Here is a 27,736-nt window from a genome sequence, read left to right as displayed (position 1 = left end):
TATATATATATATATATATATATATATCTTACCACAGTATGGTAAACTTAAGCAATTAAAATAAGTCAAAAATATATAACGTGTTCAGTTACTAACTAAGGTGAAGTGAAGGTTTTCTTCAATTTCATGTCAGCAGCAGATATGAAAACACATTTTTAATTCATTCATCTTAGTTATTCCAGCAAAATTTCACATAAGTAAGGCGTAAGAAGGAGGAGTAAGATTATCAAGGTCTACTTTGAATATTCAAAATGACAAATATGCCCCTCTATATTTGTATGTATACATATCATGCTAGTAAACAATTACTTCATTAGTTGTCAAAAAAATTATTTTGCTAATCAAATAATCATCAGCATTTGTTCTACTTAATTACAGCTTCTCACTTATGCGTATATATTTGTCTTATGTGATGGTAAATCATATATTTTTGGGTTTTGGACTGTTGGTCCAACAAAAAAAGCAGTCTGGACACATCACCTTGGGCATTAGGAAACTGTGCTGACATTTTATAGACCAAACAATTGAGAGAATAATCTGCAGGTTAATAAGGAAAATAATGGTAACTTGCAACAAAAGTAAATTGTTACAAAAGCATCTTTTCCCCCCCTTAATTTACCAATATTGAGTATGATTTGTTCACTGTCCGTGTCATAGTTTTCTCCCTTACGCCCCTGCAGCAGCAGAATATGAACTGTAAGGAGGATGAACCACTAGAAGCAAACCTCCAGTCATTTTGAGGGTTAATGTGTTATTTTTGAAGTGCTGGCAAAATGAAACTCAGGTTGTCACCTTGTAATGAGGATAAAGCTTCTCAGTGATGCTGGTGTGGCGGCAGAATCTCCTCCATCTCAGCATGAGCAGATATTTGATCTGAGCCAAGTGACATGATCTGTCAGTATAGAACTGCAGACACAAAAAAGGAATTTGGTTTAAATGGCTGTTTTCTCTTGTTTCCATTGTATACAGCTGCATATAAAGCGATGTTTTGTTTTCTGGAGTGTTGGTACTGCCCTTACCTGGTGCAGTAGTGGAGGCAGACTGTCAGGAGCGTACTGTAAACTCAAGCAACTATCCAGCTCTCTCTGCATGATGTCAGCCTGAGAGTGAACCGGAAAAGCTTCAGCCACCTGCAACCAGGAGGAGAGTGCAACCCAGGAAAGGCTAAAAAGTTACTAAAGAGTCAAATCAAGTTCAGATTGACCTTTAAATTTACCACTGTGCATTATTCAGAGGCTCTAAAGTTGTTAATGACCTAGAAGTTTACTTCATTTTCTGTAGCCCTTGATTATAATAAAAGATGAATTTTCAGTCTCACCTGAAGCCCTCTCCTCAGTGCATGCTCCCTCTCAACATGGAAGAAGGAAATATCCTTTGGAGGTAGAACAGAACTGAAACAAAGCTAAAAATGATTATTTTAAAAAAAGCTAGTGGCCAATCAACATTTAAAGCAAGACTGTGTGACCTTTAAAAGAGGAAAAAGCACTAATAAAAAGTTGAATTCGTCAGCAATAAAATGCACCTTTGCTCATTTTAACACACCTCTTGTTTTACTACCACAGCCTTCAGTCTGGTATGACCAGTAGCTCATGGTAATGTTAGCAACTGACTATATGTGACATTACTGGATCAGTTTGCTGATTTTACTCTACTTGAGCTATGTTTTAGCATGACCCCTATTGTTGCCACACTGGCTTTTGATCATAAAAGGTTACAGTCTCGCTTTAACAAGACTTTTTTCACAAGACTTAAGAGTTTACAGCAATGCTTACACCTAAACACAACAGTATGAGCTAAGTACAAATGGCAGAATGCTAACAGGCTAAGGTTTAGCAGGTATGTTTACCAGGTTCACCATCTTAGGACAATGTGTTATCCTGCTAACGTTTGCTACTTACAGCACTAACTAAAGTACTTAATTTGTTGACCAAATGATGGTGCTAGAGGAAACGTTAAATGCAATTAAAATGCATCCTCTAGCAACTATGTGTAGCAAATTTCAAGGGAATCCATCCAATACTCATCCAAATATTTCAGTCTAAGTTAGAAATGTCAACCTCATGGTGGCACAAGAGGGAAAGTCACCAAATTCATTAAGATACATCGTCTGGGGACCATGAATGTCTACAAAATATAATGACAATCCAATTAAAAGTTAAGATATTTCAGCCTGAACCAAAGAGGTGGACCGACCAACAGGGGCGTTCTCAGGCTCTTGAAACATTGGGGGCTTAACCCAGCCCAGAAATATTTCATGTTTTCACCTGAGTCAGTCATAGACTTTATATAAAAAGCGTTCAGTGGGTACGATTTCCTGCGAGAAATGTGTCAACCTTTACGTCACACCACCAACTATGGGCCTTCAGCCATGTATAAGAAGCTAGCTCAGTATTTTCAGTACAGACATCATGGCAGAGGCAAAGAGACTGAACAGGACGTTGACAAAGGAAGCTAAGAAGACGAAAAGAGAGAGTCCAGTAAGAGGCCGGATAAGAGTAAATCTGTGGCTGGCTTTTAGTCCTTGGCGAGAGCTTCACGCAATGAAAGGCTGCAAGACACCAAGCTGGCCTTCTTTCTTGGTGTCAAATTCTGCACAGTGAAACATCCAACTGAGGTAACAACAAGCCAAAGACACTTCTGAGTGGGGGGGGGGACTTTAAGTGCAGCCTACCGGGCAATCTATTAGACAGTTTAAAACAAACACAAAGAGTTATTTGCCACTGTTATCTGACACAGACATTAATAATTATAATCACAACCATCAGCCAAGTTTCCACACCTGTAACATTTGGAGGGCACTGCTCTGTGGGGAAATCCGTTCACTTCTATTTCAGCCTGCAGTGCTGAGAGTTGATGAGACAGCTCTGCCTCCATCTGCTCCACTTGAACGGACGAGGAAACTCTGTATACGTCACACATGGCAGACTTTCTCATTGTTCAGGATCAACAAGTTTAGAAACGTTTCGGACATTAAAGAAAATACACCTCCTTAAGTCCTGCCAAATCTCTGCCTACACATGCTGACTTGTTGTGGTGTATCCAAGGAGACAAACATCTACGCAGCCTGGCTTCCTCTCCCATTTCCTGTTCTTGATCTGGACCCAGACAGCATTTGATCTGTAGAGGGCTCCAACGTTACACTGGAGTTCTCCTTTTCCTAGAATGATATTTCAATAGCTTTTTTGATACTTACCACTTTAACTGTAATTTGTATTATACAGTACAGTATGCAGACATGAAATTAGTTGTTGAGCAGCAATCACACATTCAAAAACCTTGACTTAATCCCAGTGGGTCCATTCCTCTTGGATACAGTGAGTGATTGGTTCTTAGCTCATGCTGTGATTATCCAATAGGAAATCACCTCCGCCATGCCTGCAGCTGTGCAGTTCCTCTACAGACAGAAATAAAAAAAGGAATATCAAAAAACTCCAGATTGTCAGTGGTTCTTTAAGCTTTATTTACATGCACCATCTCTGATACAACCAAGATAGGAATATGAATTACAACTGGCAATGTCAACTTGATATCTCTTTTTTCCTCCCTTTTTTTGTAGGAGCAATAGGAAGAAATGGGAATTGAATATTGGCAGTGACTCAAAATGAATGTAGAAAAGAGCTTCAAGTCAGTATTTTGGATATTTAAGATGAAAGCATCCATGTGAAGCTACAAAAATTATGTTTGGAAGCACAGATGTGCAGAATTTATTTTTGTAAAATCAAAAATGAAGCAAATAGGATTCCATATTTCCGTGACATTAATGTCAGTTAAATTCAACAGGGCGTAACATTCAATCAACCCAATTGAGGTGGTCAGACCATTAAAACAAAAGTGCTTTTACACTGCTCTGCCACACGTCATATTTTTTAAAAAGCATAAAATATGTACATGTGGAAACTAAAATAAATACAATTTCAATTTAACAAGACAAAATCAGTGATAATTGACAGTTTCCAGCTGATAAAAATGTAAAACTAAAAAAGGTAATCCTGCTGTTCCTACAAAAACTGTGCTGATGTTGGTTTATTTTTGCCCTTATGACAGTGGTTCCTAATATTTAAACACTGTATGTCCTTTTATTTCCACTTATTAAATGCAGAAATGTTTGGCAATATTTAAAATACTGTGGTTGTTTCTTCCTCAAATGGCAAAAATGGCTCTAAGATACTACACAACCTCCTCTCACACAGTTGGAAACTATTTTACCCAGCACCTGCTATAGTGCTGATAACAAAGGAGAGGCTACTAATGCTCCATCTGCAGCCACTCCCTGCCATCTTCTTATTTATAGCACCAAGAACTCTTTCAAATGAACAAACACCAAAATATTGCAGTTGAGTGCTGTGGAGTCTAAGGGTGGTTATTTTAATCCAAATAGTTCTAAGTGTTTGCTAATGTAAATGGTGTCAACTAGAGCTAAATCAAGTCCTTAATTCAGTCCTAAACTCTGTATCTTCCAATATTGCAGTAAGTGGGAGAGGATGAGGAGAGGGAGGTGGGAAATGGTGAAAAGGGATATGCAGCACAAACACCATATTATCAAGACTTCAGTAATGCACCTCTTCAGAAGGAACAGAATTCACAGTAATGTCACTAAAATCACAGGGTAAAATTTGCTAAATAAAAATAAAACATTACATACAAAAACCACACAATGTAGATCAGTTCACATCTTGATAGCATATTAGCCTCTACAGATTGATATTTGGTGCTTGACTGTGCATCAATGGGGAAAAAAGCTTTTCGTTAACACCGGTTTTTAAAATCATTTTGTCAATTTAGGCTACGTCTCAAAAATAAAACAAAAAAGTATGTCAAGTATCCTCCACTGGAACGTAATAATGTAACATTCTCTGCAGCGTTTTCTGTAAACAGGCTGTCTCTCACAACAGGCTGACAGCTGGTTTGGCAAAAATGTTGGTTTAGGTATGAAAGGGTGTGAAAGAGGAGAGAAAGCAGGGTGAAAACATAATTCATCTTCAGTTTCATGTATCACTTTGTGATGCTGTATTCCCTGAGACTATCACGAGTTGATGCTTTTCATATTGTTTTAACAAAATGTCCTGTACTTTCATTCCAGTCAATACTGTTGTTCACACCGTCCAGGCATTGATCTTTTTCAAGAATTTTTTGACACCATTGTGTGTCTCAGACACTTAGACTACAGTACCAAACTTAATGCCTCACGTTAAAAATAATGGAAAAGAAAAATACTACATGAATACACTTTCTTCCCTCTAGTTGCACAATGCAGGACAACAGCCCCAATTTACATTTTTCCCACTTCTTTTTTTTAAACCATGACAGAGCTTCTCAGCTTGGGACCCAGCTGTGAGGGGAGGTCTGTTTCGAGCTGGAGAAGCTTCCTGAATTCCTGTTGCCGTTCTGGGCGGAGGTGAGGTGAGAGTCGAAGCTGAGGTCCAGGCAATCTGCGTCCATCAGTTCATTGCGAATGATGGAGTCCATGTCACACTCAAGACTGCCGTTGAACACATCCAGGTCCAGATCGGCAGGAAAGCGGTCCTGGCTGGGCAAACCAGAGCTGAGCTGCATAGAGGGGTTCTTGCTGGGAGACTTCAGGTGCGGCTGCTTGGCGTCGGGGTGGCCGGCGTCGCTGTCAGAGGTTGACAAGCCAGCTTGCCAACCAGGCACTGAAGAGCTTTGGCCCTGACCTGCACTGGCGTGGTTCACCAACATGTGGTCTTTGCGGAGCAGCATGGCGTTTCGGCGGGAGTTCTGCAAAGCAATGGCAGTGCTGGCCTGTGACATCAGCGGGTCAGACTGGGTGAGCATGACATTGCTAGGGCTGTGGGAGTCCAGACTGAGCATATCCTGCAGGGTCTGGTGGTCGCTGAAGTGTGGGATGCATGAGAAGGTGGTCTGCTTGTTCTCCTGGATGGTCTGCATGGGTGACTGCCGCAGGCTTGTGATGGACGGCGGGCTAAAAAGAGGGTTAGGCCCGTAGCTGCCAGAGGGGCTACCCAGACTGCTTCCTGAGCAGCTGAAGGTAAACACTGAGCTCCCCTGACCATTGGCTCCGTTTTCTTCCTCTCCAGGAGGAGGCTGCTGGGATGCTGTCAAGCTGATATTGTCTAAAAGGTCGTCCATTAGGTTGTCAGAGAGCCCGTCATTGAGGTTCATGGTACCTGCCAGGTCAGAGAGCCCTGTGGGCCCTGTGGACGGGGACATGCTGCTTGGACTGGAGTACAGCATTGGGGAGAGGGGCGAGTCGTCATCTGGCACCTCATCCAGCTCCAGGTTGGCCAGGATCGGGGACAGACGGCCACTGAGTGTGCTGGCGTTGGAATTGGTTCGGGAGCGGAAGTCTGTCCAGGCATCCAGCTCATCACTGCTGCGGGAGGTGGGACTTCCTGTCCATTTGGAGAGGCTGGAGGAACTCTCTGAGCTGCCGTCTTGAGTTGCCTGTAGCGAGGCTTTCTTCTTGGTGGCACGTCCTCGGGCTCCTTTAATGTACTTGCTGTTATCCATTGATACAGCCCTTCGTCGGGGAGCTTTTCCTCCTTTCCCGCCTTCTGGGTTGACCATCCACCAGGAGCTTTTCCCCGTTCCTTCATTCTGGACTTTCACAAAACGACTATGGAGGGACAGATTGTGTCGGATGGAATTCTGCAATAAAAACAAATGAAAACAATTAAATGCACATTCTGTCTGTAGAGCTAGAAAAAGCTAATGGAAACCAATCGAATACCTTGTTACATACATACAACATACTTGCCAATAGAGCTGATTTTGACACAATGCCGTTAAAATGCATGCAAAAGCAATATGAATAGTCGTATATGCCTAAAAGACCGTTAAATGATTTTGGGTTTAACATGTCTTATTTTTGTAGTTTTTGCCATCAGTGTTATGATAATACTGTTCTCACCACAGTAATTGATGAGATCACAGCAACATCACTATTATTCAAATCCAAGGAGGCAGCTGAATTATCAAATTTTTGTAAATAAGCCAGTTCAGCCAAATTATCTAAACCATTTTAATTGGTGGTAAAACAGAGTGAGTGCACACAAAATGTTCCTCATATTACAGGAAAACTGTAGATGAACCAAAATGTTGGTCTGTAAACTGTGATGGATGTTTACAATTTGGATAACTTATATTTAAAGTTAATTCCTTGACCTTGGAAACAGTACTTGTCCATGGAAACATTTTTTACCACAACATTCGTTTAGTAGCTGTTCTGGAGCTCACAATCTTTCTCAGAGTTTTGCTCAGGTGTCACTGCATTGCAGATGCTGAAATTAACACCATGAACATGAAGTCCTTTAATATGATCAGAAAAATGGAACATCTATAACAACTGGGGATCTGCTGAGGAGGATCATGTGATGCGTTTGAAAGCTCCAGAAAAGCTTCTGAATGGACTGTGTGGTGTTTAGACAGTTATAATTTTACCGTTCACCTTCGTTTTCTTTGTCAAATATGTTCAAGGGTTGTCTGATTGACTGCCCAATTGGAAATCTTTTTTGCCAATGTCGCCATGTTCCCAAAAATCAACAAATAACTTGGTGCGTTCAACATCATATTAAGATAGAAAGGATGAAGAAAACTACAAAAATTTTACTCCTGGTGTACTAAACCATAGTTATCCTTCAAGACATTGCTGGCCTTTCTATGGTCAGCCTGGTGGTCGGGATCACTTGGAATTTGAAGGGTCACCAGATATGTGTGAGACACAAAATTTATCTAAAACGTTTGCCTTTTTTCTAATAAAATAAGTGATATTTAAAGTAAGAGAAGGAAAATCCTTCTTTGTTTGGACTGCTCACAACTCATGTCCACAGTAAGGCCATAAGCTGTCATATGGGGTCAGAAGTAGACACTACTTTTTTTTGAGGGGTCACAAACCAAAAGAGGTTGGTAACCACTGCACTAGAGGAAGAACATCTGACTACTGACAGTGAACATCCAATGCTGTAGGCCTCCCACAACACAAACCTTGTGATAAATATTACTGTGCAATCAAGTACTGTGAACAATACTAACACTGCAGTTTCTTTTAAGAGACACTTCTTCATTGCACCTCAAACTGTGACCCATTTCTGGCTGCACTGAAAGGTATACCGGATTTCCCTGGAGATGTTCCCAACCATGTACAAAATTAAACAGCTGGAGCCTGCTCGACTGGCCCGCACTAAGTCACACTGCAGTAACAGAAGGAAAAAACTCTGCAGCGGCCCAAAGACCAACTTGAATGGAGAGTGTCCAGCATAAATCTCTTAAGCTTGAATTAACTTGAGCAAACAGAGGTCCTATTTAAATCCATCTCTCAGAAGATTAAACTAATGAAACACTAAACAAGCTCAACACAAACAAACTACAGCTATGCAAGGATGCCCGGCCTTTACAATATTACTATAAAAGGCAGCTGTGAAGGAACTTGCTCTCCAGCTTTGTGATGACAGAGATCACAAACAATCAGTTTTCCTCTGCATGCAATGAGCCAATGTAATAACCCACTGACATCAAACTTCCAGCAAAGCCCTCGCTTCAAGCCAATTAAAGGATCAGGCCAACTAGTAAACATTAAAACACGTCAGGTACCTCATTGATGTTTTCATTTCTTATTTCCACCCACCGTACGTTAGCTGGAGAGGTTGGTGGCTTTTGCTAAATCACACAGAATTAAATCTCCTAATTAGGCTAAGTACTGACTTAAAAATAAAGCTGGTGTGTTTCTCTATTTTTCTTCTTGTCAACACATCCCCTAAGGAGACCAAAACCAACAATGCCCTAGTCCATCTCCCAATACTTTGGGACTTCCCTAAACTGCAGCACATTAGTTCTTAATGAAGATGTAAATCTTGAGTTAAAAATTTTGGGAAACGGCCTTTGTCAAGAGTTAGATGAGAAGACTGATACAACTCATGTCTGTACGGCCAAATATGAAGTTACAGCCAGCAGCTGATTAGCAGTTTATAGCAAAAAAGACCAAAACCAACTAGCCTGGCTCTGTTAAACAGTAACAAAATTCACCTACCGGCACCTCTAAAGCTCATCAATTAACATTTTGTATTTTTAATTAATTTAAAAATCAAAGTGTAGTTTGTCTGTTGTGGACAAAGCCGGGCTAGTCCACCCCCACCTTCAGTTTGTCTGCTAGCTAGGCTGAGCTAACAGACTGTTCGCGTTGGAGTGTAGCCTCAAATTTACCGTGCAAAGTGGTATTGATGTTCTCATCAAACTCTTAGCAAAACAAAGGAATAAGTGTGTTTCCTAAAATGTGAAACTATTCTGTTAATTTTTTTTTTTAGAAAAGCTTCTGTAATTGCCTAAAACAAGTGAGCACAGATGTTTTTAGCAAAAGTTAATCAAAAATGAGTAAACACTGTATTTTTTGGGACTATTTCTATTTTCAACTGCTAAATAATGTGCACTTGCGAGTATTTACAGCAGCAGGATGGCATATTTGAGATAAACTCAAAATAAAACTACAGTTCCCATGTGCTTCTTAACGAAGGAACAAGTCATCCAGTGTGGCTCATAGATGTGTTTTTAATAATTTTTGGAGAAAAATGGAGCTCTGAGCCTGAGATATATCAGGCTTTGCCTACATAGAAAATACTCGTTAGTAAGATTGATCATTGTTGGTTTTGGTCTTTTAATGGGATTTGTTGGCAATGAGAAAAAATGGAATATCACCAGACTTAACCTTTAACCTGAGTCGTTTTGCTTCAATGTGGCTTTAACCAAACACTCCACATTTTCTCAGCAGCTGGTATGTGTCCATTTTATTAGCTGGGTTGATAATGCAAAACAGATAAATCTCTGATTGTTGGATGAAGAGTACCAAGAAGATGAACAGAGCATTACTGAGGTCATAGCAGTGCAGGTGTTAATAAAACATACAGTGGAGCAACTCAGAGTGTGTAAACTGTGTTTTTGATTTCCTTCAAGGTTTCTTTTTGCCAGCAGCAGTGACCGGACGAAATACAGATGTTTCCAAGTCTGACACGATCCAGCAGACTAGATTGATGCACTCCTATTTCCAGCAGGATTTAAGTAGGATTTAAGTTCTAACTAATAAAAATGAAAGGAGTAAGTTTATGTGTTTTTCTCCAGAACTTCCGCATGATACATTATCACATTTGACAAGTTGGCCAAAACAGCATTAATCATAACATAATTTACAGACGTTATCTTTTAAAAATATTAGCAAAGAAAGCCAAATATTGCAACATAAAATCATCCCATGACATACAGGGAGTGGACACAATAAAAAGCAACACCTGTCCAGTTCAGTCTAATGAAATCCAATATAACAATGTCTTATTCGACTCAACTCTATCTTTTGGCTCTCATATTTATTCTCTTGTTAAAAACTCTTTCTTTCATCTTCGGAATATTGCTCATCTAAGATCTTCTCTCACTTTAACTGACGCTGAAATCTTAATCCATGCATTAATCACATCACATCTGGATTATTGCAATGCTTTATTTCTTGGTCTTCCCAAAAAACTTATTGCAAGATTACAGTACGTTCAAAACTCAGCAGCAAGAGTTCTCACCTCCACAAGGCGTTCTGCTCGCATTACTCCGGTGCTTCATGACCTTCACTGGCTACCCGTGGCATCATGTATCCACTTTAAGGTATTGCTTCTAACATTTAAGGCATTAAATGGTCTTGCACCCCCATATTTGTCTGATCTACTTTTCACCTACCGCCCTGCACGGTCTCTCAGATCAACTGAACTTGGTTTATTGTCCATCCCTCATTTCCGGTTGTCTACAGTAGGTGGAAGGTCATTTAGTGTTAATGCTCCAAAATTATGGAATTCACTGCCCCTTTCACTTCGAAATATTTCATCTGTGGCTACATTCAAGACACAGTTAAAAACATATCTATTTAACATATATTTCGTTTAAATGTGACTATATGTATCCTATGTGATTGTAAGTTGTGTGTTAGTGTGTAAATGTACCATGTAAAGCAACCTTGAGCTCTGGAAAGGCGCTATATAAATAAAACTTCTTTTTCTTCATCCCTGCAATAAATAAACTAATCTTTGTGACAATTCTGGTTGAGGCTGTCCGAGAGATTTTGATTCAACTCAATTTATGAGGCTGTAAATTGTTGTGCTGCTGTAATGGACTGTATTATATTATAGCAGGTGGGCAAAATATCAGTTATACACAGCACAATCAAACAAACAGTCTACAACTGACTCCTCTTTGATCCAACGAAAATATGTTACAGGCTGCTCAAAGGCAGTTATTTATTACAGAGCTGTTGAATTTGAATAAGCTGGGCTACACAGGTGTTGCTTGTATTGTGTCTACCTCATGTATACAGCTAGTTAAGGTAAAGACAGATAAACAGTAGTCCTGGACTAAATGCATAAAACAAAACACTCCTGTTATATTCTGGTTGGTATAACAGTCAGTGTGAAATGTAAAGCCAGCTTTAGAAAGCTCTAGAGGACATTTTGTATCTTTAAAGCTTCAGAGTTGAATTGAATTGTCTGAATGTTGCACAGGTAGATACAGTAGGAGCCATACAGCATTTAAAGGATAAATCACAGAGCAACTCCTGCCTGCCCCTGCCCCTCCCCCACGCAGTCATAGCAGCTCTGCAGCACCCTTTGAGCAAAGCCTCGTTCTGAGAGGGGACTGGAGCAATGCCAGTTTAGCCAGAGCCACAGAGAAACACTGAGCTTCTCTTACACTGCTACACATTGACCTACATAATTTATAGTCAGCTGATTGATTCTTGAGCCCGGGCCACATGAAGAGACAGTGTGGCGCACACAGTAGGGTTGAGCCACTGGCTGCTCATCTATTACAGGAGCTGAGTATTTTGTTTGGATTCACAACAGAGAGGACAATTTGAAAATGTAACCTCACGCGGGAGCTACACACAAAGCTTCTCATTGAGTGCGGTGTTATCCTGGTTTGGGGATGGTGTGACAGGTCTGGATTTACAACCTTTCAGTCCCACCCTGAACGTGCTGAAGAGACTTCTTGCTCGCAGTCCCTCCTGCAGATGACCAACCTTAAGCTGACTGTTGAATGTCACACAACTACAAAGCATCTCCTAGGAAATGCTAATGTCAGCACTACTGAAACCCTAACATTAACCCTTTCCTCTGCAAGCCAAGTGTCTGTCTTGAGCCACTGAATGCATCTGGTGGCAAATGAGCATCCAAGCATGAATGAAAACTGACCGCCACTAATCTGACGTATTAACTAACCAGCTGATTCTGTGTAGATTAATCAGTTATTAGCATCAATTTGTTTCTCAACACATTGCTCGTATTTTACAGTGCGAGTTCCATCGTATCACATCATCGTGATGGGGTTTAAAGCACAATCTTGATGGTTACTGTAATATCTTCATGAAGAAACTCCCTGGAGCCTACTGCATCCCACATCCACAGTAATGCAGGATTACAAACCTATTTCCACAGTTTTTCTCCACACACACACACACACACACACACACACACACACATCTAAATCCTGCAAAGCTCAAAGCTTTCATCAGACTTGATTCCATGACAGATGAATTGGTTTTCCAGGCCAAACTAATCCTTAAAATCAAACAGAAGCAGGGCCCCGCTAAAGCTTGTAAGAAGCCCCTCTGCTGCAGTCTGAGCAGTTTGTCTGAAAGTGAAATTAACTTTGCATTGCCTGTCTCCAGTATCGACTTTCATACCCACTACCTTGTTTTTACTGGATTCCTGTGTACTCTGATTTTCTTGTAGGTGCAGAACTAATAGTGTGTGTAATTTGATGCGCACTATAGGCACCCTCCTATTTTGACAACAGCTTATCCTGTCTTATGTTATTTAACGCCATGTGCTTGTCAGGCAGCCACACATTTCCCCAAGGCCCTTCTGATTACACACAAATAAATAGCCTATGCCTTATAATAAACCCAAAATCATCTTTTATATGGCGGCGTAAATAACTCAGCCTGTGTTTACATCCTCCTCCTCCTCCATCGCTACATGAATAGCTGTGTGCCTTTACATAACCACAGTATGGTCTTTGTTATGATGACAGCACCAGCATGTCACCGCTCACCTTCCAGCCAGCAGAGCTGTTGCTGTCGCCTTTGTCCTTGAAATATGGCACAGACCTCACCATCCAGTCATAGATTTGGGACAAGGTCAGCCTTTTCTCGGGGGAGCTCTCGATGGCTTGGGTAATGAGGTCTGCATAGGAGTAGTTGCCCCAAGCGTTCCTGCGGGCGGAGGACTTCCTCAGCTGCTGGGATGCAGAGCCGCCCAGAGCCGCGGAGGGGGTCTGCGCGGAGGAAGGAGAGCCGTCGGTGGCCTCCTCCTTGCAGGGGCCGCGCTGGACCTCCACAGGCTGTGAGATGGAGCTCGGCTCCCGGGGTTTATTAACACCACCGCTGGCTTTCTGAGCATCGCCGCTCCCCGTGCTGCCACCCTCATCATCCTCTTCTTCAGGGATTACGTCAGTGTCATTTGTCCCGGACTTGCCCGCACCAGACTCCGGACGGGGAAGGGGCCAAGTGCAGGACCGTGGCCGCTTCTGAGGCTCGAAATCCGGATCTATCTCAATGTTTAAAAGAGGCTCGTTGCGCGGCGTCTCAGCCATGTTAATCGTAATATCTCGGTGGTTGCACAAAGGGTTATAAAATCACTCAGGTCGCATTCCATCAATGTTGTGTGCAGGCTTCAGAGACAGTCCCAGCACGTGTCCGTCTTTCTATCCTCCTGCACGGCGTCTAACCGCAGCACACAGGGCTGATCTGACTGACCAGCATTAACAAAACATTGCCTTTTCTCGTGCACAGCCCACACCCTGGCCAACGTGCATTGTAAACTGGCAAAATGTGGAGTTAAAAGCAGGAAGAGTCCGCGGAGAGTCTTTGGAGGAATCCAAACGGCGTTCCTTTACAAGCGCTCGCGTCCCGCACCGCGATCCTGCGACGTTCATGCCAGAGAAAATGAAAATGACTGCATCTAATGCCACCACATCAGCTTTATCACTCCGTACTCAGCTGCCATCTTGACCATTTCCTTTCCCAAGTTCTTCATCATCCGCGCAGAGAGCTGCCAGTCGCCTGAGCTGTGCGCTGCTGTCCAGAATACCATCAAGGCGGAGATTGCTTTCTCTCAAGGCCCTGCCACTTTAAAAAAAAAGGGGGGGGGGGGGGGGGGTTACTGGAGAAATGTAGCGAGGCTCAAATCCGCCCTCTCAAGAGCTAAAAAAAAAATAATGATGCATTCTGGCTGTACATCTCTGGCATCTTAAACAGGCCAGCACGGTATCCTCCGTGTGGCCAGCAGCCTGCAACCACACTTCACTCAGTCTGCTGCTGCTGTAGTGCCTGGCGCAAACGCTCCGACTCCAGGAGAAAAAAAAAAACCAAACGATCCTGCCCCCCTGGACTGCACTGAAATTAAAGTGACAGTATGGAGATGTCCGCAGGCCAATGACATCACTGCGTGCACCTTTCATTAGGAGCCTCTGATACTCTAATATTGTACTAAATCTGAAGCAGTCTGCAGTTATTTCATTCAATTTTGATTAGGATCACGGAAATAATATTTAAAATAAGTATCTGGATACTTTATAATTGCTAATTTATATTTTCTATCAATATTTATCTCAAAACACACACGGCTATAAATAAAATTATAAATACTAAATCAAATTTATATTTGTTTATTTGTTGTCATAAAAGTAGTCAAATGTATTGAATAACTGAGTGTAAAGATACTTTATTCCTCCTTTATTATACCTACCTTGTTACTCACTACTCCTAGCAGGTTTCTAAACTCCAAATTCCCACAAAAACACAGATGACATGACACCAGTGTCCTCGTGGATGGTAGCAGCTGCCCTGGATACAACAAAAATATATGGTATTGTAGCTTTTAAAATATAATGAATGCAAAATAAATAATGTCAAGGTTTGTAAATAATAAAAGGAAAGTTGTTGTCCCATCAAAAACTGCTAATTCATTTTCTTACCTGCGACCATATTGTAGCGACCACTGAGAGCAGAGTCCTCAGTGTCTTTTAATGACCTGAAGAGGAGTTTACACTCTACACTTATGCAAACATAACAAATGGTGGGTTTTGAAGGCTGATTTGGATGTTCTTTTAGACTGAAAATCTTTAAATTGCATTGTTTTTCCTCAAAAATGATAAAGTACCTCTGGGGATTTGTATTTGACCTCAGTATTTGGAACATCTGACTAAGGCATAGGTCTGCAACACAACAATTAAATTAACAAATTAAGAAGCTTTTCCAAAGATATCCTAATGAGGGAAAAGAGATTTAAAGCTAATTTAAATGAAAAAGGGAAACATTGAACAGATTAGACAATAAGAGCAACAAGTAATGCTTTGCTGATTGCAAATGTCAAAGTTAAAGAATTACTGAAATCAAAATTCATTAAAAATGTGAGAATAGAGCTGGGCAACAAGTCAATATTATATCCAGTTTATTGACTTTCAATGGAATCGAATGATGACATGTGATCATGTCAGTCATTTCACAACTTTTTGTTATCTTCAAGCAATTCCAGTTGACTTTGATTTTAACCTTCCTTTGGATAACTATGACCTGGATGACTGAGAATATTCACAGACCACATTATGTTGTCCAAACGAATGCTTTCAAGTAAATTGTGATTGAATAAAACATTTTTTTTTTTTTTTTTTTTTTACATGTTTTTTTTACAGTGGAACACTGCCTGAACAAATGTGATTATTTTATATATGATTTTGCACACACTAGCCATATTGTGATATATATCAACATTAGAAAATAATTTATTATTAATACAATCTCATGATATTTGTTTCAACCATACTGCTCAGCCCTAAGTGAGACTACAGGCTGTTTTATAATAATTACACCACAGATCTGAGGGTATTAAGGATAGAGGACATTGCATGCTGTATAGATTTTAAAATTAAATGTTTTTAAATTTTGGCTGAATAAATCAAACTGACTTGACCAAACAGAGTACTCATAATCACTTACTTTGCAATGTCTTTCATATGAGCAAAAAAGTTAACAAATAATGCAGTGGTTAAACCTCACTGACACAGTGGACTGTTTGGTTATTGCAAGTTAAAAAACATTATTTGAATTAATGTAATTCAAAGATGAAGGCAGTTATATCCTCCAATATGAAACAGCTGTTAAAAAAAAGGCCTTAATATTTGGTTTCTGCACAAAATAAGCACATATTTTTATAAGTTTTCCTTCACTTTCATTTCCCACATTGCTTTTTTGTTTTTAATAAAAAGACAGAGTGTATGACTGAGTGTTAACAGTTAAGCCTCAACCAACTCCGACACTTGAACCATTGTCTGTTTCATTTATGAAGACAGATACGTAAGAATATAGTGCCTTGAAAGTAATATGTAAACTAAAACGCTTCCTGTAATGCATGTTTTGTTTCCTTTTTATCCGCCAAATGAAAATACTGATGAATGGAGTCAAATGTTACCGTTCAGTGCACCTGTGAAATGTTTGTGCAACAAACGTTTCACAAGCACCATGCACATGAATCATTAGAAATAAACGCATGACATTAAATCCCCGAACTAAACTGCTCTGTCTGTCATCCAGCTTCTTTCTTGCAGTTTTAAAAAAGGGTAAATACAATTGGACCACTATGTGATACTGAGTTAAAAGCAATTTGACACACTAATGTTTACCTTAAAAATTATTCATAAAGTGCAATGTCACATTAAAAGGCCTTAAGATTTAAATAAATAATCTGTGTACACCACTTGCACTCATATTGTTGAGCAGTCCCATTGCTGGATAAGATGAGTAGGAGTAGTGTTCAGTCTGGGCTGTTTGTGGCAGAGAGGAGTACAGTTTATGGAGTGTGGCGGTTGTGTAACATGGCCGAATTATCCACATTACACCTGTGGTTTTGTGCTTCTGTCTCCTTCTAACCAATATTCTTCTGTCTGCATCTCTGTGAGTCGAGACACTGTCCTCTGGAAGGCAAATTTTTCCTCCTCTCCACTGAAGATGGACAGACTGCTGGCTTCATCCTGTTAAAACCACAGAGTGTACAATAAAAAGTAATACAGTTTAGTACCAAGTCCTTATACTTCTTCAAATAAAAAAAGTTATCAAACAACTTTAAATTAGTTTTAAAAAAACCCAGACAATTCAACAGAAAGATCACTCTGTGTTGCAGTCATTACACCAATTTATTTATGTTCATATTTATCTTTAAACACTTTACATGTTTACACAGTTATTTCCTTTATTGCTCTGAGGTGTTGATTCAGCCTTAAATTTTATAATTTATGTTTTTATGCTTTTTATGACATTTAGTCAATTTTATATTCTGATCCTGAAGAAACAAAATTTCACTTTTTATTTTGGGGGGCAGTTCATGGTAAGCTCTGAACAGTGGGTGGGGGCCTCAACATTTAAATTTTAACTGTACTTTTTACAGTTAAAAATAAACAAACATGGGAAACTTAAATCAATGTTTTTAAATTATGTTACAAAACCCTATAAATCTGTTATCTCAACCTCAAAACTGATTTTTAATTGAAAACTGTAAATTAAATTTGCCATTGGGGTGAGATGATTTAACACTTTAGTATCATAATTTGCTTTAGAGCCGCAACAAATAACCCATTAGCTGTTAACTATCAAATTAATCTGCAACTATTTTGATAATGAATTAAAAAAAAATTCTTTGATTTCAGCTCCTTATGTGTGAATATTTTCTGGTTTCTTTACTTCTCTATGACAGAAAACTGAATATCTTTGGGTTGTGGACAATCAAGACATTTGAGGAGGTCATCTTGAGCTTTGGGAAACACTGATCGACATTTTCTAGACCAAACAACCAATTAATTAATTAAAACAGATTAATTGACAATGACAAGAATCCATAGATGCAGCCCTAATTTGCTTTTGCAATTGGTTCATTTATATTAAGAAAATGGCACTTTGTATTCCTGTTTATTAGTTATTTAGCAGGATAACCCCCAAAAATTAAAATTCCAATAATATTTGGTGTAAAAGAAAATCTGTGGATTTTTTAATATTGAGAGGGTATTTTGGAACATCTTACTCACTTTAAACAATCTGAGCCATGTATCCCCTGATTGTTTATTGTTGATTGTTAATGCCAATTTAAATCTAGATGCAGTTTAAAATTTACAGATGATTTCCTATTCTTAAAGCAATATATCTAGAGGATTGTGCATTTATGGGAAAAGTGCGAGTAACCAGTTAAGAGGCCATAAAATAGACTGACTTACCTTCAGTTGGGTGATTTAAGCTCCATTCACTGACAGCCAACAGCCTCAGCCAGCTTAATGATCAACATTTACGACTGAAAGGAGCCACCCAACATGAAAAACTGGTTCAGCTTTGAAAACAGTCCGAGCTCTTACCCTTTTCAACCCAAGATCATCCATCAGAATGTGGCTCTCGTCATGACTGTGATCACCATTGTGTACAAAGATATCCTCCAGTGGATAATCTGCAAGAATCACCACTCGCACCTAAAAGGAGATAAAATAATATAATAATAGCTAAAGTTTGGTGTTTTTGGAGTGGGTCAACGGTGCATGCACATAACAGCAGTGTACCTTGTGTTCGTAGAGGGCATCCACGAGCGTTATAAGCCGCCTGGCTTGAGTTTTCTTGTTCAGTGTCAGAAGTGGAATGTGTCGAATAAAGATGGTGTCAAACAGCCTGGACATCTCCAGGTAGTCACTGGCCCCTAAAGGCTGAATACATTCAAAAATCACCATTACACTACACTGGTTTAAGTTGCTGTAACATTTACATTTTCTGTTGTTTTACTAAAACCACACTTTGTCTGCAAACCCATGTTTACTTGAAACCTGTGGCTTTATGACGTTCTCTTTAGTTAGTCATTTCTCTGGAAAGCTTCAGGCTGATGAATCTGGATTTTCCTACTTGATGTAACAGTGCAGCCGTGAAGATTTGGTGTTTTAATATTTCATTTATTATCATCATATAGCTTCAATGAAGCGCACTAATAAGCACATACAGAGTATGTGCCACGTTCATACAGCGTGGATTTTTGACTCCGAAGTGTACAGTACAAGGACTTTTTAACGCAACATCAGAGTTTATGACAACTTTATAACGGCATTATAGCGGAGTGTGTAGAAATCCAGTTGCAAACTTCTTCACTTCACTCACACTCGTAAGTTTTCAACAACCCAAGATTAGATACACAGAGTTTTGCCACAATTGTGTCATCATACTCATTGCACAATATGGATTTTAAAAGAATAATGGTCTGACACACTTACTCTGTCACACAGCTCCTCAAATGTACAGTCTGCAATGGTCCCACATGCTTTGTTCAGACGCACTTTCCTGTTGTTAACGTTCAGAATTCTTGGTCTTGTTACTGTGGAGGAAAAACAGAACGTTAAATACACCATGTGATATGAAGGATTGCAATTTCTGTGGCAATACAGATAAAATGACATCCAAATGACATATTAGCCATACAATTGAGTCAAATGTTGACTTCACTTACTGTCATTTTGCTTAAAAGCCAGCTCATCAAACATCTTGTCTAGTGTCGCTTCTACATCAGGCTCAGTGGAGCTGCAGTACATGTTACAGGGAAACATTAAAAACACAAAACAACAGATCAAGCTCTGGCTTGCAGTGACTGACTGCTTCTTACAGAAAGTAGAGTTTTCCAGCAGAGGGTCTGTTCCTTTTACGGTAATCTATCCCAGAATCCAGGCGAAGAGTTTGGCAATATTTCTGCATGGGAGAGACAAACGCTTAATGACAGGTGCATTTAACATAAAAAGAAGAAATTTTAATACGCTTGTCTTGTAATATACTTCTCCTTTCTTACCTGTAACACAGCAATAAAAGGCACAAAGTTGACTCTCTGCAGCCCGTTTTTATACAAGTCTGAGGGAAGAGAGTATAGGTCATAACTTGTGTTTACAGTGTTGCTATTTACACTTAAAAGTCATGTTTGCAAAATTTTATAGTAATGCTGTCTCATTCAAGATTTTTGTCAGCAATCTTGGATACCCCAAAAGTAGATTGTCTCTTTTTGCTAAATTATTAAAAAATAAACATTGAAAATGATTAGAAATGTTAATTTTTTTTTTCCCTTCACAAGCAGGATTGTCCTTTATGGACGCATACTGTATATGTCGATTGATATGATTTTAAATCATAAAGAGTTAACCAAATCCAATTTGTGCTGACACTTTAAGGATATCCTGTGGAATCTTGATGCACACTAACTCAGTCTGGGGTACTGCAAAAAAACTCTAAATTTTTGATTGGTAAAACTAACTAAAATCCTACTTTGACACCGTGGATTATAGGATGAAGATCACAGACATAAAACGTTGATATCAGCAGTAACAAAATCAATTGGCAAGAAGAGTTTCTGTTAAGACAATTCCCTACCTTCAGGGGGACGATTAGAAGTGGCCACAACAACAACACCGTTCAGAAACAGGTTCTCAAAAAGCTGCTTGAGAATCATGGCATCAGCGATATCAGTGACCTGAAAAGAGTTAAAAATAAATGAATTTGACACAATCACAAAAGTTAAACACTGTCAGATTCTATATTATAAAAAAGGTTCCATCACAGTTGGTGAGGTATGTAGAAACATTATTACCTGAAACTCATCAAAGCACAGAAGACAAGCCTCCTCACTGATCTCCTCAGCAACTGGAGCAATGGGGTCATAGGATTTGGCCATTTTCCCTGCTTTCCTCTTTGGCATACTCTGTTTCAGCCGATGGATCCCTGAAGACCAGAAATTACAAATGAATACACATGAATACTAGAAACTGCTAAAGCTAATGCAGACACTGGAAAACACAAACCGTACATGTATTGTCAGGGGCACTTGTGTCCCAGAAGGTATAGCGGGTTGCCCACTAACTCGAAGATCGGCGGGTCAATCCCCTGGATCCTTCAATCTGTATGTCGAAGTGTACTTGGCCAAGATACTGAACCTTTGTCTCTGCCAACAGTGTGTGAATGGCTGACTGTGATGTAATGTAAAAGCGCTTTGAGTGGTCGGAAGACTATAAAAGGTGTGTGTAGTATATAGACATAAATGTACTATACCTACTCTTTGGTATAATTATTCACAAAATGTGAATTAGACGGAAAAAGTAAAAGTGGTGTAATGAATTTATTGGTGCAGAGCAACGATTAAAATTTTTAAATAGCGATTAATCGCATGATTTTCTGTGATTAATCACATAGTTATGCACAAAATTGAATAATGAATTCTAAAGTAGTGTATTGCACACTTAATTTAAATGTACTGCTATATACACAAATAAGGTGCTTTTTACCAGCAGTATTCCCTTTACACAGTAGCAATAAAATATTTCTTGTCAGCTCAAACATCATTATAATCAAATCAAATATAAAACCAACTCTATTTGCCACTGCCAGGGCATTACTTTTTATAGCTTGTTAAAACAAGTTAGAGTCCAGAGCCACGATCATAACAGGCACCTTCTAAGCAACAGGTTAACGTATAAAATCTGTTTTCTTGTTTTTTTTCTGAACAGGTATCAGCAGAAACATTTTATCAGGGAGCAGCAGAAACATCCTATGTTCAGAAACAATTGTCCCTGCTAGAGTCAGGAGAAGTGGTCACCTCATACACACACCCGCCGCTGAGGTTCAATTGTCTTGAACTTTTTTTTATGTGACCCGCAACACAAATCATTGGAAGAGAGACTGATCCTCGCTGTTTGAGAGTTTCCATAATCTATTACTGTTAACTAAATAGGACATCAACAGGAGGGAATTCGCATGGCAGAGCTTCCCCACAAAACTAGATGAAGGCCTACCAGGTAAAGTTATGTAACCTATAATTTTAACTTCAGTTAAATAGGCGTCATCTGTTAAGCGCACAGAAGCCGTTGCCATGGTTACCGTCTATAGAGCACCTGCCGTTAACTCGCCGAGCACTTGTCTCCCTGTCAGATCACCGGAGCGCAGACAAACCCCGCGGGGCCCAGCGACTACGTTGTGATCTGATTTTGTGACTGATTTGTTCAACAGACTTTGAAAATAGCATGTTTTGAAGGGTTCACTTCTCACTAGAACTAAAATAATAGCATTATATTGAACAATAAATTCAATACAACAAATTTCACCCCTTACAAGCAACATATACTAGGTTACATGTGAAGTTCACTTATAGCCGATGGTAAAATACACACAGCTAGTGATGCCTGCTGGAATGACCAAAATCGTTACACCATAATATTAATCAAGGATGCATAATGTCATAGAAGCAAATCACCCTGCACAGAGCTGCTGAGATTCAGTGGGTTGTCTGTAACCACTTACAGGTAATTTCATATATTGAATGACTGGTGAATGAATGAGTTAGCCGAGAGACAATACTGCCTCAACACAAGAAGTGTTTTGGGGCAGGATGTTGTATTAGATTAAAGGCTTATCAATGTTTCATCTCTCTCTTCTTTTTTTTTTTTTTTTAACTGTTCAAGGGTGACAAAAATGAAGAAACACAACCATAGGAAAGCGTGGGTTGATGTTGTCTCTCCTCATAAGAACATAAACCATCATTGCACGCCAACAAAGACACAAAACAAATGTTTAGATCTGGTTAACTGACAATGTGGAGAAGATTTACATCATGGTGTATTTTCTGTTAACGTAGAGACATGTATCTTAGTTGTCTTTCTTCGTCATTGCACCTGGGAGAACATCTTCCACTTTTTAGATGCATGAAACTTCATCCATCTTGAACCTATTCCTTCATTAATGCCTTCACTCAAAGCTAGATTATTTGCTCTCTTCTGGCTGTTAGGAACAAAGAAAGTCCAAATATGACAACATTATTCGCACTTCCCCTCTCAGCTTAACTGCTTCACATCTCTGACACTTGTGCATCTTTGGTACAAATGCTTCATACTCACTTTTGTGTACATCCAACATGAAGCCGTGGAAATGAACCCTCTTTTTCTTTTCAGTCTCAACATATGAATAAAACATGTCCATCACCATCGTTTTTCCTGTGCCTGAAAAATGAAAAGCACGGTAAGTTAAGGGAAACATTTAAACCCAAAAATCCCAAAACAATTTCAATTCATATATTTGTATTTGTATCTATGACACATATTTCTCACCGACATCACCATAGATGTAGTAACCTTTTGGAGGCTTCGGTTTTGTGAAAAACTGAAAGACATGATCTCATAATGAACATAAATGCCAGCGATCATGGATAAAAATCACAATACAACACATTTAATTATCTTATATTAGTTAAATAAGTTTCTTATACAGTTGTAGGATTTATATCTACATAAGTGAGTTTAGTAAGCCAACAAAGGGAACCAAGAGCAAAACTTCCAAAGACAACTTTCCCTAATTTAGAGGCAGTAGTTACAGTCAAAATAAAGGGAACATTGAGTGTCTAAGTACTAGCATCTTTCTTCCAAATGATATAATACAATTTTAGTGTTTTGTTGTGTCTGACATGTTGTCAAAAAATGTTAAGGGAATAAGAGCATTACTTTCTCAGCATTACCGACAAGTTAATTAATAAAAATATGAGTTGTCCAATTTAATCAGGAATAAGTTACAAATCACCTGATTTACTCTACACATGTTCCATTCTGTCCCTATTCCACATGGGAAAAAGTAGCCCCCTGTGGCAGGCACAGCCAATTTAAGAAGGTAAAAGTAATTTTAAGGTAAGAAAGTCCCCCCCCCTACATTTATTTTTCTTATAGCACTGCCTGCTTTGTAGTTAAACTCATCAGACCTAAATCACATTTATTGTTTTTATGAAGATATCTTTCATGCAAGAGGTTAGTGTTAATGTTTAGTAGCTGTAAGGTAAGCTAGTTCATGGCTAAAATAGTTTAATTGTAACAACAACAATGAAAATGCTACATGTTTGCTAATGCTAAAATGTTTACCAATAATGTTAAATATATAATTTAAGTGTTCGACATCATGTTTTTCTCATATTCCTTAGTACATAATGTCTATGAAGATTCTCAGTCATCCAGGTCATAGTTATCCAACGAAGGTTAAAATCAAGGGCAACTGGACTTGGTTGAAGATACTGGAAGACGTTTCGTCCCTCATCCAAAGGACCTCTTCAGTTCTGACTGACTGGCAGGGAAACTCAGCTATTTAACCTCAGTGGGGTCGTTGGCCCGGGTCATCGATACCGCTGGTTCGTTAGTGTTCCTTGTTGCTGTGACGACAGTCGTTACAGTCGTTAAGACTACCTGTGGCCAAGACTGAACGACCATCTTCACCTGAGGCCAATAGGTCCAAGAACACACTAAGACAGATGCTGGAACACACTAAGACAGATGCTGGTACACCCCAAAGACCGCACACCCAAACACAAGAAAAGCAATCTAGTGTATGCGGTCCAATGCAGTGAGGAATGCACAGACCTGTATATTGGGGAGACTAAACAACCACTACGCAGATGCATGGCTCAACACAGAAGGGCCAACTCCTCAGGTCAAGACTCTGCAGTCTACTTACATCTGAAGACCAGAGGACACTCGTTTGAGGACCACCAGGTGCACATTTTAGACAGAGAAGATGGATGGTTTGAAAGAGGTGTCAAGGAAGCCATCTACACCAGGGTCGAGAAGCCGTCATTGAACAGAGGAGGGGGTCTACGCCACCACTTATCCCCCACTTACAATGCTATCCTTTCATCACTTCCCAGGAAACTCAACAAACATAACCTATTGGCCTCAGGTGAAGATACCAACGATGGTCGTTCAGTCTTGGCCACAGGTAGTCTTAACGACTGTAACGACTGTCGTCACAGCAACAAGGAACACTAACAAACCAGCGGTATCGATGACCCGGGCCAACGACCCCACTGAGGTTAAATAGCTGAGTTTCCCTGCCAGTCAGTCAGAACTGAAGAAGTCCTTTGGATGAGGGACGAAACGTCTTCCAGTATCTTCAACCAAGTCCAGTTGCCCTTGATTTTAACCTTCGTTGGATACTTAGTACATAATGTTACATATCAACCTAGTCTATGTTACAGCTAACCCAGACTAGGGATGAATTTTACTCCTTGTGTTTGAGACTAAACCATGCATTTTCTGTCTGTGTGGTAGAAATTACAGTTACACCATTTAATAGCAGACATCACATTTTGAAAGCACTGGCTTAAAAGAGCTTTGAGATACAGACTGAAATGTCATCGTGTTTCTCTCTACCTTGGAGAAGATAGATGTGGGTGTGTTGCTGTATCCTCTGAGTGTTTTGTGGAGCTGGTCCAGTGTCTGCAGCACCTCTTTCTGATGTTCATCCTCCCGCAGTGATCCGTCTCTGATCAGCCCTCTGTAGTGATCCAGGGGGCCGCTGAAACCGGCGACTGTACCGCTCTCCTCCACTGCCTGCTGGGCTTTCACCGAGTAACCTTTTAAAATTAGAACAACACAGATAGTGAAGACACTTTTTGCTCTTCTATGTACATTTCAGACCTTCACACACACAAAAGGAGTTTACTGATGTTACAGTAATGCAGTTGTTGCTGTGGAGGAAGACAAAAGGTTAGACAGCTTAGTGACAGCTGACAGAACAAGGGGGAAAAAACAGTGCAATTAGCAATAATACAATAAAATAAAAGACGTTAAGTTTTATAGAATGTCATATATTTATAGTAACATCAAAGCAAGAGAGCTTTAAGAGAGTGTAAATTACCAGATAACAAACATTGTTAATTTAAAGAGCTAGGTCGACTTTTCAGCAGAAATTAACGGACAAACACTTTTAATACTATCACTATCAACACGACTCACCAAAAACTCGTCTCACCTCGTCTGCAGAGCCCCGCCAAAGAGTTTAGCAGCTTTCTAGAAAAATATTGCTCCGTCAAAAGAAACCTAAAGCCCAGCGAAGCTGAGGGTGACATCTTTAAAGACAGCGGTAAGCACGCCGCCATCTTGGTTTCAAATTTCGTCAACGTAACTTTATTAGCAAACACATAAACACAAAACTGCTGTCACGCAGCAGGGGGCGAAGTTTCCTCCAGTTCAGGATCAGTTCATGATAATATTTTATGAAATTAATGTACGTAAACAGTATTATGATAATATTATAATAAAAAATAAAAAATATATATCATGGGAAGGAGCAAAATAAATAGATGATGAAAAAACAACAGTAGCAAACAGAAAAGTTTTAAGCTTAATTTCAAGGGAAGCCGATATTTATTTAGGACAGTTGCAGCTATAGAGAATTTTTCTTTCCTTTTTGTATTTTTTTCTTTACTGTATTTGCAACCCATTAGTTGATCTACATAATATTTATCTGTACAATTATGATTATCAAGTAAGTTTTTTTGTAAAGTATAAAGCAGATATTCCAACTATTTTCTGGTTCCAAATGTGAGGATTTGCTACTCAGTTTTACATGATTGTAAACTGAATATATTTTGATTTTAGAATTTTGTCATGTTCATCAGACATTCAAAGAGTTTTCGCTTTTGGAATTGATTTCATTATTTCCTTATACTAAACAATTAACTGAAAAAAATAATTCATACATTCATTGATCATTTAAAAATTTATTTGTTGCAGTCTTAATTCCAAACTTGCCCACAACACGTGATTTGGTAGATACATTTATATGACTGTACTCTTCTGAAACAAACTCAAATGTATCAAGAGAAAAAATAATGTCCCACGCTGTTCAGGCTACATTTAAAACATACGCACCTTTGTCCAAGTTATGTAAAACCCAAAATGGAAACACTAAAGTGGTCTATTGTGTTTCATGTGGTAGAAATAGGGATTACAGAGAAACTGTACTTGTGCAAATCATTGAAATTAAAACACAATATTAACAAGCTGCTGAGCCTTCCCACTAATTAACACAAGGATATGGAAAATTGTGATATATTATAAACACATTAAAGGGGGAAAATATATATTCTGGGAATATATTCACATTCATCAGCTATATCATTTAGAGCTGCGACTAATGATAATTTTTAATCTGTAAAAAAAAGTAATGTCTCCAAATTGTTTATTTTGTTAACTAACAGTCAAAAACCCAGAGATATTAGATTTACAATGATATAAAACATGAAAAGCAGCACATTTGAGAGACTAGAACCAGAGTATGTTTAGCAATTAAAATAATGAATTAACTGTGATCTGCTGTGATATCTGATAACTGCAGTTTAAATATTATATCTGGGGCTGCAACTAACAGTTATTTTCATTATTTCCGGAAAATAATGAAAAATGCCTGTTTTAATTTCCCACAGCTCAAAGTTTACATCTACAAATGTCTTGTTTTTTTTGACCAACAGTCCAAAACCCAAATATATTAAGTTTACTATGACAAAGAAAAGCATCAAAGCCTCACATCTGAGAAGCTTTAACCAGCACACGTTTGGCTTTTGTTGCTTAAAAAATGTCTAAAATTATTATTCAATTATCAAAATAGTAGAAACGTATTTTTTTTTTTCTGTCGATTGACTCTTTGATTAAACCCTCTGAATACTAACTTTCCGATGAATATTCCCATTATAATTAACGGCAGAAACTCCTCAGTCCTCCTCAGTCTAATTATACCTCCTCAGCACTGAGCAGACCAAACATGGCAGACAATTGTCAGGGTGTTTCAGGGCTTACAGGCTTGTTGCCATGACAACAGGGGAGCCTTTCTACACCCCCTCCCCCGTCTCTCTTTAATGCACACACACACTGTCACTCT

At 39.2% G+C, this 27,736-nt stretch overlaps 3 protein-coding genes across 5 annotated transcripts; all 3 read right to left on the bottom strand.

The window, feature by feature from the left end:
* Nucleotides 1–475: 475 nt before the first annotated feature.
* On the bottom strand, nucleotides 476–3,386 carry LOC123978896 (putative uncharacterized protein C6orf183). 3 transcript variants are annotated; one of them, XM_046062505.1, is made up of 6 exons: nucleotides 3,276–3,386; nucleotides 3,016–3,157; nucleotides 2,780–2,902; nucleotides 1,319–1,391; nucleotides 1,020–1,130; nucleotides 476–906 (listed from the first exon to the last, which is right to left on the bottom strand). In XM_046062505.1, the coding sequence occupies exons 1-6, from the start codon at nucleotides 3,298–3,300 to the stop codon at nucleotides 781–783; spliced, it is 600 nt and encodes a 199-aa protein (XP_045918461.1). In that variant the 5' UTR covers nucleotides 3,301–3,386; the 3' UTR covers nucleotides 476–780. The 3 variants fall into 3 exon arrangements, with proteins under 3 accessions (XP_045918461.1, XP_045918462.1, XP_045918463.1); XM_046062506.1 differs by having other exon boundaries at nucleotides 2,780–2,925; nucleotides 2,986–3,117; nucleotides 3,194–3,299; XM_046062507.1 differs by having other exon boundaries at nucleotides 3,026–3,117; nucleotides 3,194–3,299.
* A 50-nt stretch (nucleotides 3,387–3,436) lies between these two features.
* foxo3a (forkhead box O3A) lies at nucleotides 3,437–14,842 on the bottom strand. The gene is made up of 3 exons (XM_046062502.1): nucleotides 14,745–14,842; nucleotides 13,051–14,125; nucleotides 3,437–6,627 (listed from the first exon to the last, which is right to left on the bottom strand). The coding sequence occupies exons 2-3, from the start codon at nucleotides 13,588–13,590 to the stop codon at nucleotides 5,314–5,316; spliced, it is 1,854 nt and encodes a 617-aa protein (XP_045918458.1). The 5' UTR covers nucleotides 13,591–14,125; nucleotides 14,745–14,842; the 3' UTR covers nucleotides 3,437–5,313.
* Nucleotides 14,843–15,432: 590 nt separating this feature from the next.
* On the bottom strand, nucleotides 15,433–25,961 carry afg1la (AFG1 like ATPase a). The gene is made up of 13 exons (XM_046062503.1): nucleotides 25,829–25,961; nucleotides 25,228–25,430; nucleotides 23,149–23,200; nucleotides 22,939–23,040; nucleotides 20,643–20,773; nucleotides 20,426–20,525; nucleotides 19,854–19,912; nucleotides 19,674–19,756; nucleotides 19,521–19,591; nucleotides 19,288–19,388; nucleotides 18,592–18,732; nucleotides 18,394–18,504; nucleotides 15,433–17,025 (listed from the first exon to the last, which is right to left on the bottom strand). Exons 1-13 carry the CDS (start codon nucleotides 25,953–25,955, stop codon nucleotides 16,888–16,890), a joined length of 1,419 nt encoding a protein of 472 aa, XP_045918459.1. The 5' UTR covers nucleotides 25,956–25,961; the 3' UTR covers nucleotides 15,433–16,887.
* Nucleotides 25,962–27,736: the final 1,775 nt, after the last annotated feature.

The sequence above is a fragment of the Micropterus dolomieu genome, linkage group LG11 (assembly GCF_021292245.1).
Source record: "Micropterus dolomieu isolate WLL.071019.BEF.003 ecotype Adirondacks linkage group LG11, ASM2129224v1, whole genome shotgun sequence".
NCBI lineage: Eukaryota > Metazoa > Chordata > Actinopteri > Centrarchiformes > Centrarchidae > Micropterus > Micropterus dolomieu.
This window is presented reverse-complemented; position numbering and strand designations above follow the sequence as displayed.

Excerpts from the sequence above, each read along its gene's own strand:
- LOC123978896 (XM_046062505.1), bottom strand. The coding sequence starts at position 3,300 with ATGGACCCACTGGGATTAAGTCAAG. Across the intron at positions 3,158-3,275 it reads CCCACTGGGATTAAGTCAAG|GAAAAGGAGAACTCCAGTGT; the intron begins GTTTTTGAATGT and ends ATATCATTCTAG. Across the intron at positions 2,903-3,015 it reads ACCACAACAAGTCAGCATGT|AGTTTCCTCGTCCGTTCAAG; the intron begins GTAGGCAGAGAT and ends TGACGTATACAG.
- foxo3a (XM_046062502.1), bottom strand. The coding sequence starts at position 13,590 with ATGGCTGAGACGCCGCGCAACGAGCCTCTTTTAAACATTGAGATAGAT. Across the intron at positions 6,628-13,050 it reads ACAGCTCTGCTGGCTGGAAG|AATTCCATCCGACACAATCT; the intron begins GTGAGCGGTGAC and ends TTTTTATTGCAG.
- afg1la (XM_046062503.1), bottom strand. The coding sequence starts at position 25,955 with ATGGCGGCGTGCTTACCGCTGTCTTTAAAGATGTCACCCTCAGCTTCG. Across the intron at positions 19,389-19,520 it reads GGCTTTTAAGCAAAATGACA|TAACAAGACCAAGAATTCTG; the intron begins GTAAGTGAAGTC and ends TTTCCTCCACAG. Across the intron at positions 17,026-18,393 it reads ATGATCTTGGGTTGAAAAGG|GATGAAGCCAGCAGTCTGTC; the intron begins GTAAGAGCTCGG and ends TGGTTTTAACAG.